The 19500-nt window shown below is 37.8% G+C and overlaps 1 protein-coding gene across 3 annotated transcripts in view; it reads right to left on the bottom strand.

Annotated features, from left to right (window-relative positions):
- Positions 1-19500, bottom strand: part of Cntnap4 (contactin associated protein family member 4) — a 353495-nt gene that overhangs the window by 60828 nt on the left and 273167 nt on the right. For 2 of the 3 annotated variants that reach the window (XM_031341492.1, XM_031341493.1), the window contains 3 exons: positions 8337-8555; positions 7952-8023; positions 86-2417 (listed from right to left, as the gene is read on the bottom strand). In XM_031341492.1, the coding sequence (XP_031197352.1) occupies positions 2224-2417; positions 7952-8023; positions 8337-8555 (485 nt within the window). In that variant the 3' untranslated portion in view covers positions 86-2223. Of the gene's footprint in view, positions 1-85; positions 2418-7951; positions 8024-8336; positions 8556-19500 lie in introns of those variants that run through there. The other variant, XM_031341494.1, reaches the window with a different exon arrangement.

The following is a 19500-nucleotide window of genomic DNA, read 5'->3' as shown; positions in this document are numbered from 1 at the left end:
TAAATAAATAAGAAAGAAAGGAAAACTTCAATATATTTTCCTGATTTAAAACTTTTATATAAAATCTCTTAAGGTATAATCTGCATTTTATTTCAAAAATGCATTTTATTAAGGAAAAAGGAAGCAATTTGCTACAAACCAGGAAACCCAAACCATGGCATGTAAGGTACTAATGCAATCTGATGTCATCCTATTCCAGTATCTTACTGTGCAGACGATAGAGGACTTTGCAGCTTCACCATCTATAAAAGTATACACATTTCAGCTACTTGTGAGGTCATTACTGCTATTAAATAAAACACATAACTTTAAAGAATTCAGAGTTGATACAAGGGCTATGCTCTGTGCACCAAATTATACTAATTCTATGTTAAATAACTCTCTTGTCACAACATGTGTGTCTGTCTCTCTGTCTGCCTCTCAGTCTATCTCTCTTCCTCTCCTCTCTATGAATGTGCATGCATGTGCATGCATGCATGCGTGTTTGTGTGTGTGTGCATCTGTGTGTCTGTGTACATATGTACACACATATAGATGCCATTTACCAACAAAGGTCCTTTGTCAAATCAGGTCCTTTAAGATTTAGTCAGGTACTTACAGAAACATTAATATGGATCTTGTGCTTTGGAAAAAGAAAAACAGATTTTCTAAGAAGAATCATCAACAACAACAAAACATGAAAAGCAAGATTCTAGTGATGCTGAATTTATATATTTCCAAGCTTCTTTTACACACACACACAAAAAGCAAGGAGTTAAATTTTTACTTTGGAGGCACCTGAAGGTGTGAACATGGATTGCAAAGTACTTTCCTTATTTAATTGGTCTATGGACTTCAAAGATAATTCCATACAATTACCTTGTTCACTTGACCTGAAAGTTCGTATTGTTACAAGTTTCATAAGGTTAAGAATGATGCTTCTACCTCCCATTGTATACATATGTTCTAATCATTGTGGACTAGTGAGTATCTTATGCTGATTCTTGGTCCTTTTTGAGGTCTTAATCATCCTCCAGAAGACACTACTAGAATACAACTTGAGCATAAGTCTGATAAGATAGCCAACATCTATTACTTTATCTATTGGTTGCAAAATAGGGAGCATGTTACAACTCAGATTATAAGGTACATATATTGGAGGTCAGTGCACAGCAAATTCATACCAGTGGCAGAACTGTATATTAGAATGAGGAGTTGGGCTCTCATGTTATCTCCTTCTTCTCCAACAGACAAGAGGATACTCCACAGAAAATCCTCATAGGAGATCAATAAAAATTTGGCAATTACCTTTAGAAAAACATAGACCTAAGAAGTAACTGCTTTAATGTTTGGGGAAATCATCTTCTACATATATTTGAGGTAACACAGTTGCAATTGAAATATTTTTGTTGTGTTAGGACTTGTTTTGTGACAAATTTAATGGAAAACATTGTACATTCTTTGGAAAATTACAATTGCTCGGGGTCTTAACCAGTCATCATCAAATAATGACAAGAAACTCTCTGTAAAGACATGACATCACATACCGACAACTACCGTACTTTCTTAGTCTTTTTATATAGGAATTGTGTGTTCAGATTTAAAAGTCAGACACTCAAAACAAAATGCATTAAAAAGTATCAGAAAAGAGCCAAATAGAAAAAGAGCAATACAAACAAGCCAAAGACAAGAAAACAATTTTTCAGACTATTGATGTATTGAATGGAATACAGAGAAAGGCAAAGGGGCTTTATGTATAGATTTCAGCCATTGAAGATGCGAACACCAGCCAAACAGGATCTCAGAAGCATTTCCAGGCTCATGAACAACACCATGTGAAGACGAAAGCAAACAGGACATGTGGTCTCCAGTAAAGCAAGGCCATTTATAGTCCAATTTTGAGTTCTTACCTCTAACAAAACTTTTGTTTTACAGGGTGAAGAGAAGGGCTATAGTTTCCACATTTAAAAAACCATAGTTGTGAAGCAAGTTAAACTTGGTTTTGATCATGTGCAGAAGTTGGAAAGGGACACCAACAGCAAGCTCCTTTCTTAACAGAATGATGGCTAGAAGGAGCACATCCCTGGAGGAGGCTGCCTGGAGCCATCCTGAGCTTAGACATGGCAAGATGGCCGTGCTGCAGATCCATCGCCTGTATGGTCAGGGTTAGAGCAGTTCTCGTCCACCGAGAGCCCCTGGCTATTAAAAGGAACCCATCCTTGCAAGCTAGAGGATCACTGCCAATCAGAAGAAGTACTCTTTCTGATTTTCACCGACTGCATTCTGGATATGAAGCTCACTTTTCAAAACCGCCTCGGCACTGTCTACATTCTCTGACCTTTTTGCCTCATTTCTTTTGTATAACCTTTTCTGTTGATAAATGCGAACAGCTATGGCAGAGACACAAAGCAAGATAAAGATCACAACAGCTATCAGACCTGGAGAGAAAAGAGAAAAGAAATAACCAGTCAGGACCATGGTCAGAATAGACATTGTGTCAACTTCATGGCTTAATTAGTCCAGGGAATATTATTTTCCACTGAAGTCAACCATCTGTTAAGATATAAACCAGCAACAACAAGACTTCTCGTCTTTTCTATTCAAGCAATACTGCAATAGATTAAGTTTATTTAGGGATTCCATCAATTTTGTGGGGTCCTTTCCATTTATCCTGAATGTGCATTATATTGGATCTGCTTCATGTGTTTCTTTTCATCAGGAAGCATTACTAAATAATTTTATGACCAAGTGTTGCTTCATAATAAAACATGAAGACATTTTAATTTTGTTTTAAATTATAGTTAAGCATAATGCAGAAGAAGGGTCATGTTTTGTGATTAAATACACAACAATATCCATGAAGTTGATTTTTAATCAACTTTTGAAGAGGAGTATGTTATATACACAAAGAGTGTTAATACAATGTAAATATGTTAAAATTCTTTCTACACGGGGCATATTGGGTTTTGAAACTCTTGTGTTCTTTGTAAATACATGAAGTGTTACAATTCTTAGTTGAGCCCATGGTTATCAACTTTGGAGTGACATGCGATCCTTCAAGTGGAATGCAGACCCCAGTTAGTCCTTACAACACCCTAGGATGTGGACACATAGGTTGTAATCTAGTGGTCCAGAACAGTACTAAGGTACCTGAAATTAAATTTTTCACCAATGGTGCATGATGAAGGTAGGGGAAAGTCCAGTGGTTAGCCCAAAGGAAGACCAGGGCACCAGGTTGTAGAACTAGTCATTGATTTTATGAAGCAGAAGAGATTGCACTGTCAGGCAAAAGCCAAACTCATTTAAGGATGTCCTTAATGAAACAGTAAAAATTATTCATTTCATTAAGTTTTGATGCCTGACTACAAGTCTTCCTAATGGGCCATGTATTAAAATAGGAAATATTCATAAAGCATGTCTGATGTGTGTTGAAGGGTGATGTCTGACTCCAGAAAATACTCTTCAAATATTTGAGTCATGAGTTAAACTGATCCTCTGTGCTTTAGTCACACAATTTTTTATTTGAAAGGCCAACTAATAGGAAAACTATTGTTGCTCAGATATCCATCTTTCCTAGTTCTCTCAGAACTGAATGAAGTAAATCTGTTATTCAAAGAAAATCACCTAATGGTATTTCATCCTAATAATAAAGTTCAAAGAGCCAAATAAAAATGAGAATTTGGAAAATTATTTGTCACCACGATTTTGAGAGTTTCCTTAAAATTGTCATGAGGACATTAATGGATGAATATATTCTCTCTCTCTCTCTCTCTCTCTCTCTCTCTCTCTCTCTCTCTCTCTTTCTCTCTCTCTCTCTGTGTGTGTGTGTGTGTGTGTGCTTTGAAGTATTTTTTTGAATCTTTTAGATAAACTAGGAACTTTCAAGATAAAACCTTATGTAAATATCTTAGAGGGGATATAAGCCTTCATTATACTGTCTAAATGGGTCTTGAACTCATTTTCAATGATGTTCTGGTTCAGTCTTACATGAATACAGGTAGCTGCCAGATGTCCATTTAATGTAGTCTAGCTGGTACATGTGGTTTGGGGCCTCTTATGAATATGGGTTATTAAAAATATGCAATATTAAAATAAATGTGGATCAAATTTGGCTTAGTAAAAATTGAGATTATTTTGTTTGTTTATAATTTTTCCCCTTGAGAAAGGGTCTCAGGAGCCTTTGAACTAGGTATGTAGCTGAGGATAACCTTGAATTTCTGGTCATCCTGTCCCAAATCTCTTAAGTACAGGGTCACTAGTGTGTTCACCCACATCCAGTTTATGCTGTTCCATGGATGGAATCCAGGGCTTCATGAATGCTGGGAAAGCACCTGACCATCTGAGCTATGTGCCAAGACCTCAGACTCCACTTCAGTACAAATAAATGTAGCTGGTTTTAATGAAACTAAAGACTTGAAGGTATTCGCAAGTTTCAGTAAGATTCACTAAGCAGAATCTCCATGGCCAACTGTAATATTGCTGATGATAAGCCAATTTTTGACTACATCAGGCTTACCCGAGAAAGATAGTAATGAATCTAATATGCATTTGGTAATTTTACTAATGGGTATCACTACTTGATCAAATCAATGACAAATTTAATCAGAGTATTCATGTGTTGTTATATATGTTGCCTATCGTCCCTGTAAAAACAATTAATTAAGTTGCTAAAGCTAGTTCAATCATCTTATAACATTTCTAGCCTGAAGAGAGGGATTCTGAAATACACAAGGTGAAAAATGATAAAATGTTAGAGTACTACTGGAATTATAAAATAAATGTCACCATCACATCGTCACATTGGTCTAGATGGGATATTCAGATGATCTGCATCAGAGATGGGCTCTGGCTTTTTTTGTTTTGTTTTGTTTTTTGTTTTTCTCTAAATATGTGATTTATGTCTTTCAATTTGTGGCAAGTTTCATGTCATTGCTTTTTGTGGCCATGGAAAATACCTTGAAATTAGTTGTCCCCCAAACAAGCAATTTAATATATTCAGAATAAATAAAATAAACCGCTCTGTTCTGTGTTCATGTACCTAAAGCACTATAAGGATGTATTGTTCTCAGGAGCAATATATACAAGCTCCTCTCTGCCTGAATTCACATCCTCAGTCTGGCCAGAAGCACTCCATGCCTGCCTCATTGGTTTAAAATATCTCACTAAGTCTATCCTCCTCTTTCATACTACTTACTTTGTTTATAAACAAAGAGGATGGTTACCTACAGCTGAGAACACAAGAGGATTATCTACTCTGGAAAGTGTTTGAATACATCAACTATGGTTACACACTGGGTTTGATTTATGACTGGCTGGCACAACAACAGGATCAAATTCTACCTCAGTACTACCAGACAGTGCGCTACAGTGGAGGACCCTATGCTGTGAATGAGCAGACAAACTGCAAGTGGTTGGCATGAGACCTTTCGAGCTTATGTGGCCATTTCCAGCTGCTCTGCTACCAAAGCTTAATCCCCACAAACATCAAAATGAGACAGCATGCTGGTTTCACGGACCCTAGTAAGCCTTGAGGGACAAACCTCTCTCTGCCCTCTGTGTGTGTGTGTGTGTGTGTGTGTGTGCACGCGCACACTAGGCAAGAAGACACTGGCTGAGACAATTTGTCTGAGCAAGAATCCTACTTTTAAATATTGAGCTCCTTACAAATCTTGGAACTTTAAGTAGTGCTTTACTGTAGAACATGTTTCCCTTAGACTTATCTGGTAACTACCTAAACTCAAGACTGAACTAATAACTCAAAAAGGGGGCATGGGGTGGGGTAGGGAGGGTTGCTTTGTTTGTCAGGGTATTAAAGGAGAATTTTATTTCATGTACCTTTACCTTATATTTAATTTAAGGGGAGAATAGAAATAACAAAAAAAGAATATGTGACTGTTATTATTTACCCTCTAAAAAAGGGTCTAGCTGCTGGAGACAGTTTAAGTATAAACAAAAGACAGTACACAGACACCCCCCAACACACACACACATAGTTACACACAATTACAGACAAAATTAAAAGTAAAATCTTTAAAAGGCAGGGGCTAGAGAAATTCCCTGGTAGTTAAGAAAGGGTAGTTAAGAGTCTCCACAGGAGACTGGTGTGGAGTCCCTAGCCCTCACATTTGCCTGTACCCTGAGCTTCAAGAGATCCAATGCCCTCTTCTAACCTGGGGCACTGTCTTAGTTAAGTTTCTATTGCTGCGATAAAACACCATCACCAAAAGTGACATTTCAATCTCACAAGGTCACTTTCCGTCAATGAGGAAAGTCAGGGCAGGAATTCAAGGGAGGAAAGTAAAGGCAGGAGCCAGTGCAGAGGCCATGGAAGGATGCTATTTACTAGCTTGCTCCTCCTGGCTTGCTAGGGCTTTTTTTTTTTTTTTTTGTAATTCAGGACCACTTGCAGGGGTGGTGGTGGTGGTACTGTGTCCTTGGAATGGACCCACCCACATCAATCACCAGTCAAGATACTGCAATACCAACTTGCCTATAAACCAAACTTAGGAAGGCATTTTCTTGATTAAGATTAACTAGTTTTTTCTGAAGTTGATCAAAACCAACCAGCACTGACACCTTCACTGTTCACACACCCCACACATACACAATTAAAAATAAAATATTTAAAACACATTAGTAAGCAAATCAAGTATGAGGGTCACATAAAAACTTCTCAAGTATATGAATAATCACATTATCTGGATATAAGGCTGAATAGTTATTTATTTTATGCATCCATATGATATTCAGAGTGCAGAGAAATGTTAAGGCACTTAACATTTCAGTGCTCTGATTAATAGCCTCTGACGAGCATTAATCAGGAAGAAAAAGCTTTAGTTCTGAGTTCGGTTTTAAATAACATATACCTCCAGGAAGATGCTGTTACATTAAAGATACTTTTAGAGTTTTCTTTGTGTAAATTTGGCAAGATAAAATTACTATGAACCACTTTCAACCTATTAACCTAAGTTTTGATAAGAACTGAAAGTGCAGTATTCTTTTGGAGGTATGTCCGAACAATGAAATATCTACTTTAGTAAGCATTAAAGAAACACAAAATGGATACATCTAATGTTAATCTCAAATTTCCCTGCTTTCACATAGACCCTTGCAGAAGCAATGATATGTCTAAGGAAATAAATGCATGAAGCAGTCCCTGTAGCTTTAAGCTAAATTCTGTTCATTTTTACATAGCTTAGCAACTGATCTTGGAGTGTGATACTTCACTGAGATTATCCACATTGACACAGAAAATTTCCAGGGATGCCTGGAATTCAGGAAGATTCTACGAGACCGTCCCAGTAAAAGTTACAGACCATCCCTTTCTTCAAATCGAATTCTTTGCCTGGAAAGGTATGCACAAGTGTGAGTCTGTGAACCCACTCTTATCCATCAAAGGTATCCATGGAGGATGGGAGACTAGCCAAGAGGCTCCACCTCTTCCTGAGAGCTTTTGGCTGTAATGGCTGCTGGGAGTAGGGGAGTTGCTTTCTTCAATAGTGTAGCTGATGGTAAATTGCCCATGGCCTAGTAGATAACCTTCCACTTATGCTTGTTCAGGTAACCTAATTAAACTTAGTGACAGTGGCTCACACAAAACAAGAGGCAAGAATATAGGATTGGGACTCTCTGCAAAGGGTTTCAATGGGAATGGACTGAGAGGGGTAAGAGAAGGTAGGAGAGATTAATAGAGAATGAATATGATCAAAATATGTTATATACATGGATGAAATAACAAAGAATAAAAATTAAAAAAAAACACTAAGGATTGAGATATGTGAGCCACTCCCATTCTCCCATTCTAGCAATTGAACCTAAGACCTCATGCTTGTTGGCCAGACATGCTACCATTGAACAACATCCCCAGTGAAAATACATGGATTCTTCATAGATAGTTTTCTGAGACTTATATTCAGTATTACAGTAATAATAATAAGACCCCACCAAAAGTTCACTCATGCTTCCCAGCTACCTCCAATCACTGCAGAGTCGCTTTTGATTGCATGAGTGAGAGGCTCTCTGTCATCCATCGTTCCAGAGTGATCTACAGTAAAAGCACAAAAAGGGACAGAGTGATCCACCCAAACTACAAGAGGAAATGCTGAAGAATTCAATGTTTCAAACCAGAATGAAATCATAGTTATGAATGTAGGGGTTCCTGCAATTCTCAATTTTAACAATGCCAACTGTAAACAAGCATGTAATCAAGACTCCAGAAAAGGATGGGTGAAAGAGAGACCTGAAGAGTAAACAAAAGCAATTCCCAGAAGCCATCTTGAGAATCACAACAAAACTAAGAAAATGCCCACTCTGGACAAATCCATTTATCATCGAGGAGGGAGAGAGTCTTAAGTCACCTGCAAATGAATGTGTCCTTTCTCTGGATGTGGCATCGGTGCCAGCAGGAGCCACACAGCTGGACTCAGTCACATGCCCTGTCACAGTGATGGGGGCTGGGTGACCAGGTTGCAGAGCAGCCTTCAGAGGTGCAATATGGCTGAACTGCACTGCAGAGAGGCAGCCTGTGAAGCCATGGGCTGCAGCCAGTACAGTCTCCTGGTCAACATCACCGTACTCTACAAAGAAACAACACAACATGATTAAGAGTGGCCAACAGGAGAGGCAGTGATGCAGACATACAATACATTGCATTCATGAACATAACAGCAAGACATGTCCAACCGCTAACTCTTCTGTCTTTATTGAGAGAAATAGATCTGATACATCTTTCTGTAAGCAGTGTTGAGACTTCAGGGTTAATGAAGAAAGTTTGCAAGCATGGTTCATTAAGAACACTGTAGTCTCTGCAGATGATTAAAATAGTAAGAATGGATGAGGCTATGAACTAATGAGGGGTCACATAATTTCACAGTGTTTTTTTTTTCTTCCTTTGAGACAGGGTAGTGCAAAGTCCAGGCTACTCTCAACCTCCATATGCTATCAAGGATGACCTTGAACTTTTGAGTTTCCTGCCTCTATCGCCCAAGTTATGAGATTACAGGAGTGTACTACCATGCCTAGTTTTATTCATTAATGAGGATCAAGCCGAGGACTTTGTGCATGCTAGGCAACTACCCTTCCAATAGCTACATCTTAGCCATCAACATTATAGAATACATCAAAGTATATTTATTGTGTGCAACCAATATTAAGAGATGTATCCTAGGTTTAGAGATTAGTTCTGCTCAGCTTTTGAAACTCAAGCCAAGAAAACAACCAAAGCTAGAGGGAAAATTGGCCTCTGAAGCTCCCCTGGCAATTGCCCAACCTAAGAAGGTCCTCCAGTTGAGAGCTTTTGATGCCACATGGTTCCCTCTGAACATTCCAGGAGACTAATACCAACATGTTATAGAGGCCAAAAATCCAAAAGTATTAGAATGTCTCCTTACTCATGTCCCGCATTAGGACCTTTGTATCACAATGCTTTCTGTCTCAATGATGGCCTTTTATGAAAAAATAAACTTGTGCCTCCATGAATAGATAACCACGCCTCCCATGTTCATAAGTCTGTTCTGGGTTAGAGATTAATTCAAATGCTAAAATATTAATTCATAATTTAATAGCTCACAAATAATACAAATAGCAGTTGCTTTACCAGAATTAAATGGAAACAAAGATAATTTATTATAGAGCTGGGTTTGCTTTGTTTCAGTGTGGTTTGGTTTGGTTTGGATTGGTTTAGTTTGGTTTGGTTTGGTTTGGTTTGGTTTGGTTTGGTTTGGTTTGGTTCAGTTTTTGAGGCAAGGTCTTACATAGAGCCAGCCAGCCTTCAAGTCACTATTTAGCTGATGATTCCGGCACCAATTTCCCAAGTACAAGGATCACAGACATATACCACACCCAGCTTTTACTGTACTGTTTTAAAGTGTAAAGATCATCATATGATGCATTCATCCATCCAACAGGCTCAAAAACTGGCACCATTACCTTCCCTTCTATTTGCACATGTGTGCACAAAGATGTGTCTTTTTCTGTCAATAATATAACAGACACTAGGAGTTTATCAAGCATATGAAGAACACTTTTAAGAGATTTTAGTCTTATTATTTAAATTTCACAGTGGCCACAGGAATATCTTTTTGCTGACAAACAGATGTGACACTTAGGCTCAGAATTGCTATTAATGAGTTATCCGTCATTACAGGGATGTGAACAACATATTCTGGACCCCAGACCTACTGGAAACCCCAAATGACAGGCTCCTTTTGTTCATGGATCACTTTATGGTTCAGCCTTTCCTTCACTGTCCTCATATCTCCAGCAATGTCTTTTGTTGTTGTTGCTTTGAGGGCTATCTGGGCTTGAACATTATTTTTTAAGTAACTCCAGGCATCTCAATTCTGAGCCTGTCATTTCTTGTAATAGCTAGGTTTCTGAAGACCATTTTCTTTTGGCTCCATTTTCATTCACATTTTATATCTAATGATAAAAAATAACATTGATGAAAGGTTTCCTATTATGAGACTCATTCTCTATAAAAAGAATCCCGGAGATTAGGGACATGGCATCACTTTTTGGTTATGGCCTTTAATCATTTCCAGAAGAGTTCATCATCTCCTTCTTAATTAGCCATACTTAAAATCCTCTGTTCATTAACCTGAGAGACCTTAACAGTAGCGGTGGAAAGGCTCAACAGAGCTAACTCTCTGAATAAGGACAGAAGGAAAAGGAATCCAGCTGCTATACATGCACAGCTATTGACATAACAGCCTCAGAGGACAGGTATCTGGGCCCAAATATTCTGCCTTGGGAGGCTGTGACCTGATTCTCTAGTTCTCCTCCCTAGATAAGGATAGCAGTGAGCATTTATCACTCTGTGGCTCACACAAGAGATCAAGAACTCCAGAGATATATCACTGACCCTTGTGATAGTTTGTCAACTCGACACAACTTAAGAATCACCTGTGAAGAGAGTCTCAGTGAGGGATTATCTAGATCAAGCTCTTCTAGGCACATATCCACGGGGGATTGTCTTAATTAAGGTAATTGATGTAGGAAGATCCAGCCTACTGGGGGTAGGATGATTTGCTAGGCATGGGCAGTGATCTGTGTGAGAGTGGAGAGATCGTGATGATGACAGGCAAGCAAGCAAATGGCTCATGCTCGCATTTGTAGTATTTGTTCTTTACTGTGGATGTGATATGCCTAGCTGGTTCAAGATCCTGCCTTGACTTCTCCATGATTGTAATTGAAAGCTAAAAGGAACTTCTTTTAGCCCTCAGCGCCTGATGTTAGGCTGTTTCACCACACAGAAACAAAAATCTTTCAGTCTACCATCATGCCAGTCACACTGACAGACGTACAAAGCCTCAATTTCTATGAGTTCCACATTCTCACACTGAGGTAACCACAGACCCAAAGTATCCTTTTCAAAATGTTATCTCATACCAAATGCTCATCCCTGGAAACATACATATACCTGACATGGTACAGGCCGAGCAGCTTATATTTATATACACGTATGCATGCTATACCAACCAGCTAAAAAGAGACCATGAATACGAAAGAGAGCTCAGAGGGATATATGTAAGGATTTGGAGGGAGGAATGGGAAGGGTAAAGTGTAATTTTAATATAATCTCAAAAATGAAAAGAAGTAAAAAAAAAAATAAAAAAGAAAGTCAGCTTAAATATTCACTAGTGAGGCATGCCAACCTTCACAAGTTAGGATCTAAAAGACGACATAATTATGTTTCAAATTATGTGTATTTTTTTAATTTATAAAGGCCATTCTCCCACTGGAAAAAAGAAACTATGCTGAGTGTGGCACACATTTCCTTGACATTGTTCACTAAACAATAGAGTATAATGGCTAATTGTACAGCATTTCCATTGTCTTAGGCATTATGAGTAACCTAGGCATGACTATAAATATCTTGGAGGCAGATGCAGGCTATATATTAATAACCTCTCATTTTATGAGTCACTAGGCCATCTGCAGACTTTAGTATGCACTGGATTCCTGGAACAAATTACCTATGTTCAGTTGGACAACCATAAGTTCAGACCTACAGGTATTTATAAAACTCTTTATTTTAAGATTATTTTATGTTAGGAGCATTTTATAACTTTGATGATTTCTAAAAGTGGCATATATGTTAATGTCAATATTTTTCATATTTTCTACAATGTTTACACATTGAATAAAAGCTATGGAGGCTTTTAAAATATTCTTAAGTTTTGAGCCAAAAGAAAAAATAGCAAAGATGTATTTCCCTAGTGAAAAAATGTCCCATATGAGGCACAGTCTGTAAACTCCAAGTTTAAAAAAGTGAAAATGTTTTTATCAGTGGAATTGCTGTATAAAAACTTACACCCCTCAAACTTAAAATGGGTAATTAATCCTTTACAGTTTATTGTTGTAAGAACTAAGAAGGTAAAAAGGATTCCCCTATTGCTCAGGTACCATATACTTTAGTGAGAGGACACATAATAAACATAGGGATAGAAACTAGTGGTGTTTCTATGCAGTAAGTAACCTGGACATTTCAGTGAATGTCTTTCGATTAGAGACTGGGTTCCTTTTTGTGCTTACTGTGATAATGCCTCTTTCTGAGGGGATGTTTCCCCTTATGTGTGGAGGTCACTACTGAACATCTGGCTCTAGTTCTTCTTTTCGATGTATCTGATACTCTTGTGAGTCTATCTTTTGTTTTTCATGGTTTATTTTCTTTCAATATTCTGCAGAGGACATAGTAAATCAGTCAATCCTTTATTTTTTTTAAACATACGTATTATTATTATTTTTTTATTATGTGTAGGTGCATATCTGCATGTGGATATGTGAACATGAGATACAGGTGGTTGTGAGCTGCCTAGTGTGGATGCTGGGAACTAAACTCAGGTCCTTGAAGAGAGCAATTACTATTCTCCACCACTGAGCAACCTCTTTAGCCCCACAGAGCAAACTCTTTTAACACGCACAATTTAACTTAGCTTGGGAATTTTCACAGAATTCACATGACTATTGTTTGGACCACACCCTTTGGATCACTCTGGGATGGACTTTATTCAGCCTGTTTCTCCTCTGTAGCTTCTGCAAATCTATTCTACTTTCTCACCCATTAACCACAACTTATTTTTGTGTAGGTCAAACATTTTTCTTTCACTTCATCTTCTAGGAACTGATTTCAAGGGTTAATTTAGGTCATTTTATCCAGTTTAATTTTCAGTTAGTTCTTCTAGTTCTTTATTTCATTTTTCTTTGGTTTACTAAAATCGACTTAAATTACAAGTACTGAGTTTTATCTGCGCGGTCTGTCTTCTTAAATACCTTAATTTATGTAGAGAATCTTGATGATTGTTTTTTTTTTTTTTTAATTCTGTTTTCCTAGAAGTTGAATCCCTTTTAGTGATTAATTGTGATTGTCAGTTTGAGTGGATTGAGAGGAGTCTGGCAGATTAGTTAAAAACAACATTGGTGCTTTTGCAGCACTGGGTGTTTCCTGAAAGCATTGACCAAGGGGGAAAGGGAACAGGTACTCCTGAATGTGTTAGGCATAGAGCCAAAAGCCCAAAACTCAATTCTCTTTTCCATTTGCTAGCTAGTGCCTGGTTACTTCCTACCTCAGATAGTTGAAACTCAGAGACTGTAGGTCACACAGGAATCTGGGTCCCCCTGTAGTGTCACATTGACCTAAGCTGTCAGAGGAAACCCCTCCTTGCAACAACAAAATGGAAATGTACTAAATATAAGCTCATTGAGAAACAGGGAAAACTTGCAAACTGGTGTGCTCTGGTATTGGTCTTTACACATATGGTCTAGATGCCTTGGTAAACCCCACATTCTCCAGGATCTGTAAAATTCAAATGCTCTATATGAAAATTCTCCAGGATAGCACAAAGATACTCCAGCCCTTAGATAAAGAATCCTAGGATTTCTTCCATCCAGATATGGCCTTTCTATTCAACGAGAGCAAAACCCCCATGTTTCAGGACCCCTGAAGGTAGAAGGGTAAGCATTAGAATTGGTCATGGGAAGAAACTTCTAGGGACTTGGCATTCTCAGAATTCAGTCCAATTGTGAGACAACATAAATGGGGTAGACTGGAGTTTCTCCTAAGTAAACAAGGCCTTAGAAAGCCTCCACCTCCTCCATGTGTTCTGACAACTACCTTAAGAATGCCAATGAGCAAAATCTATTTCTTTCCTGTTGTCTGATCCCTACAATGCCAACCCAGTGTGAAGGGGTAGAGAAGTGAAGGTAGAGGAGAGAATTGAGAACAAACATTTTCAGCTCTTGTTTCTGGTCATAAAAATCCTCAAGTGACTCAAGAATTCTGGGGTAGTCTTCCCTATTAAAAAAAAAAAAAAAACCTAAGCCTTGATTGTATATGCCAACAAAGGGAGTAACTTCTGCTTATGTGAAGAAGAAATCATTTAACAAACAGCCTACAAGAAAAATTGAGTTCCAGGAAATTAGGATTTGATGGAGTGCCTTTCTATTACAGAGAAAGGAGTGTTTCTAGGAAGATATGGCAGTCAGTGTAAGAACAATGACAAGGAGTGCTTTATAAAATTCCTCATGGCTCTCATAACCTACTGTGAATTAAAAGTCTAAGAACTCAAATGAGAACAAACGCCAAGTAGTTTATAATGTCTTCTGTAGAAACTGGGGGGGGGGGCAGCTTCAAAGAAGATTTCAATAACTTTCATATGTAAGATAAAGATAAGGAAGGATTGTCAGAAAGTGGTGCCATGAATCACAGGGGCAGCCAAGGCTAGAACAAGCAGGTGCTTCTGCTCCTGTATATATTTACACCAAACAAAAGCAGTCGTGAATGTAAAAGAAAATGGCAGAGCAGATGCCCAAAACTATGAGGACATAGGAGAATTTAAGTCTCCAGGCACATACAAACCTACTGCTTGCAGATGTAAAACTGAACACCCCAATTCATACAAAAGTTATGTGTAGGGAGCTTTCTCAAGAACCTTAATTCTCTTTCACTTCAGAAGAGCCTGTCTCATCTTAAGTGTCATTAGACATAGATGTACGAAATTGGTGTCTTTGAGAAATCTAATTCTGGCTGGAGAGACAGAGCAGTGCTGAAGAGCACTTGTTGCTTTATCAGAGCATTGGGGATCAGTTCCCAACACCCATGTCAGATGACTCACAGCCTTCTTTAAGGACATCCCCAGAGGATTTGATCCTGTCTTCTTTTTTTTTTTTCTTTTTTAAATTGGATATTTTCTTCATCTACATTTTCAAATGTTATTCCTTTTCCTGGTCTCCCCCTAAGCCCCTTATCTCATCCCTCCCCCCACTGCTTCTATAAGGGTAGTCTACCACCCATCCACCCACTCCCGACTCCCTGCCCTGGCATTCCCCTATACTGGGTCATCAAGCCTTCACAAGACCAAGGGCCTCTCCTCCCATTGATGCCTGACACGGCCATCCTCTGCAGCTGGATCCATGGGTCACTCCATGTGTACTCTTTGGTTGGTGGTTTGGTCCCTGGGAGCTCTAGGGGGTCTGATTGGCTGATATTGGTGTTCTTCCTATGGGGTTGCAGACCCCTTCAGTAATCCCTGTCTTCTAACCTTTGTGTGCATGCATGCTCACATGCATAAATGTTTACACATAGACACATAACTGAAACTAAAATAGCATCTTCATCTAAAAATGAAATCAACTTTTCTAAGAAACTTTGAGTATACCTCCTTGGCTTTGCAGATTTTTACCTAATATATCCTTGGAATGAACATTTCAACATTTCTAAATGTCTCCTTGGAAGACAGAATAGATACGCTTAGACCACATGGTGTTTTGTTTTGTTTCTTTAAACCTGACCTAAATGTCACTGCCTAAATCCTAGTGTATTTCCCCAATCTACAGGCTCATAAGAGATCAATGATTCTTATGGGTTGTCACCTGTAAACACACTAAAGCAAGTGCTGAGGTGAGTGAAAGCAATCTGCAGGTATTTCAAATCTCTTCTAGCATGGAAAGAGACCCACACCATAAAAAGGTGAAGGAAGCACAACCCAACAAAGGCAGAACCATGAACTGCAACCTACCTTCCCACCATTATCCCAAAGCACCAACAGATTACTGATGTCAATTTTCATATGTGGTTACGAATTTGACATAAAAAAACAACAAAGACCAATTATAAACCTCATCTAGTCTTTGAGCATTGACTTTTTTTGAGTTTTTACAATGAATTAAATTATATCATTATTCAAAACAAGGGCATATTTTCCCATGAGAAGTTTTACGCAACTTTAAGATTATGTGATTATCTTAATTAGGAGATTTTTTTTAATGTCGTATAATTGTAACCCAATAAAAGCTTAATGAATTATCAAAACAATTTGTGCCTACATGTTTCTTTGATTAATTACATCTCAGAGAAATCTCTTATTATTAAATCTCCTCATAAATGTTAACTTAGGGAAATTTTTTGACAAATCATTTACCTTTTTTAACTATGTATATACATTGTGTATGCATGCATGTGGGTATGTACACATGAGTGCTGTGATCATGGGAGCCAGAAGAGGATGCTGTATCTCTGGATGTGTATACTGGAAACCAAACTTGGGTCCTCCACAAGAGAGGTACACACTCCCCACCACTGAGACATCTCTCTGTTCTCTTTGACATGGGAGCTTATGAAAATTGTGAACAACATGCTTAATAAGGAAATGGCATACCTACATCTCACAGGAAAGATGAGAATGAAAGGGGTCAGTTTCTCTCCCTCCTCCAGGATTGAATCTGAACTGTAACAACTTGTTTTGTCTTCTGTCAATGCTAACAAACCTGACTTTCAGGTATAACCCAGGAATAAGTAGTTTTTGGTAAAAAATGTTCTTATCTTTTGCTCCATCTCTATTGCTCCATTATACTTAACAGGCAGCACTGACAAATGCAACTGCTAAGGCTCTAACCAGTCTTAGAGATTATTGTTGGACTAAACCTTTCAGTATCTCCTACCTATGGATGTGCCTTCTCTCCACTGTAACACTTCTGTACCCACACTCTACACTCTGGCCAATACTTCCTACTCCCCCCATCCACACTTGTTCTTTAATAAATCTACTAACACTTTAGCCTAACTGGCACATCATAGCTTTGTTTGTTTATGTATTCACAGTATAGACACATTAAAGCATGTTCATAATTAAACAATGCCTCTTTCCTTTTTATTTCAGAATTGTTTTTGACAAACTGTTTTTTCATCAGGTTTCTAGATTTTTCTCAGGTTTCCTGATATGACAATGCTTTTTGGATCAATGACTTTCACTTCCGCAATTGGGATTTTTTTGAAGTGTAAGCAGAGTTCTACGTTTTATGGTGCTTGACAGCCAAATGGTAGGACTGAGTGAGACAGCTCACTGGGAGAAGTGTACTTGCCCGTCCCACAGGAACCACTTACTCATGATTATATGCTCTCACAAAAAGCCCCAATTTCCATCTTATCATTTGTTCTATAATTACAATCAGGAAATATGTTTCTTTTGGCATCATGAATATCCCTTGGGTATTGTGACATGATGCATCTCAGCTCTAGTCACATAACAGGATTAGGAAAAATGGTGTTTATAAGTATCTAAAAAGAGCCAGTTCACAATGACATTAAAGACCCTCTGTAACTGATCCTCATCTGACAAGGACACAGCCTTGAAGTCAGTCTGCCACATTTAAAGTATTTATTTTTTAATCAATAGCTTATAGAATTGATGAATTCTTAAAACTACTTTATGGTCATTATATCTTTCTTATTCTAACTTGCACTTCTTTTTTCAATTTGATTTAAAAATAACTAGTCATTATTTGAGAGTCACCACACAGCTTATTAATGAAGTCAGTGTCCTTGGGTTATCTAGGTCACCATACTTCATACTTCTGGCTGGTGAAGTTGAAGTAAGTTTTGCATAAAGGAGTCCTGCACAATGGATCTTGCTCTTAAACCTCTTCTGTAGACATGTGATAGACTCACTTTTCCTTGCTGACCAAACTGCATTTATATCTGGCCTAAATCTGCCTGACGGTATACTTTTTGGCTCTGTAGCCCCAGGGGGGGAAAAAGGCAGCTATGAGATGTGATACCACATAGCCACAAGCCATTCCTCAGAATGAGTTGAATAGGTGTTGGCTTCTCATTTCAATAGACACCTAATGCATACAGTTATCCAAGCATATATCTCAAGTCTTAACTTTACTGAAATTGAGGGATTTGAAAAGTAAATGGGATAGGATCTATCAATATGGACCTATCTGAAGTAAGTGTCCTGGATAAGACCTTAATCCTCCTGCCATAGTTTAAAATCTACTATTTTTGCTAGAGTTAGAGTCCCTCTATGTTTTAAGTATAATGGTAACTTAGAAATTGCTACCAGATTATTCATGGCACAGTTTTATATGATTTTCTAAAGTTTTCCCACTTCATTTAGTATCTGATAGTAATATTGAACAATGACAATATTCCAAGATTATCTTTATTTCTTCCTAATTTTAAAATAATATTAAAGAAACTCAAGAGATAATAGAATTTTCTGTTTTTCTGTGCTTTCATCAGTCACAGCAGTAAATGTGCAATAGTTTAAGTTTTTGGTTGAAAATGTAGACGAACAGTAGACAAACATAAGTTGATTTTATATTCTGCCTCTTACAAGAAATATTCTGAATTAATTATTTTAAAAATAAGTATTTGAATACATTTTAATTTGGAAAGAAATGGGCTCATTTCATGTAAAGCACAACTAGGGTACATTATGCTCAATTAAATACACAAGAACATGCTATAATTACTGTAAACATCTTCCTATAAGCTTTAAAAGAACAGACATGATGATTACCTAACTGATTATGGTTCATGCTTGCTGTCATTGACAGAATACAGCCTAATAATAATACAGTCTGAAAGATGGGCACACTTTTACACTATCGGATAATGACCTTTAGTTGTATGAATAAAATTAGCCATGTATACCTAGGCTTAGTGGAAGACTTCTTTGAGTTTTCTAATCAACTTGAGAGGATTTCAACAAACTGTCCTCAGCTCAGGGTGTGACTCCATCTTCTGATACTTCCCCTGTGCCTCATCCTGGCTTTGTCTTGGGGTCTCACTGTTCCCCTTCTATTTGCCCCATAGTACAGAGTTACAAAGCCACAGAGAAGAAATTAGCTCCACAGCTAAAATGAGCTTGGGCTCTAGATTATTGATCCATTTTTGTTGTTGCTGTTATTTACAGGCGATAACTTGGTCTCATAATGAAAATGCAGGCACAGTTTCAATTTTATTTAAAATTAAATTTAGAAATAAATTTTTATTAACCTGCCTCCTTTACAAATGTGTGGAATCCTGTGTGATATTTCAGTATATGTATATGGTAAGTTTTTAACAAATCAAGGGTCTAACATATCCATTTTCTTACCTTTTCTTTACGTTTGGAGCCTGTAAGTACCACTCTCCTGGATCTTCATGAAATAAATACTAGGTTGTTGTGAACGGTCTACACCCCACTGTGCAGTGGAACATGACCTTACTCCTATCTTACTGTAAGCACCTCCTCT

The sequence above is a fragment of the Mastomys coucha genome, unplaced genomic scaffold (genome assembly GCF_008632895.1).
Source record: "Mastomys coucha isolate ucsf_1 unplaced genomic scaffold, UCSF_Mcou_1 pScaffold22, whole genome shotgun sequence".
Taxonomy (NCBI): domain Eukaryota; kingdom Metazoa; phylum Chordata; class Mammalia; order Rodentia; family Muridae; genus Mastomys; species Mastomys coucha.
This window is presented reverse-complemented; position numbering and strand designations above follow the sequence as displayed.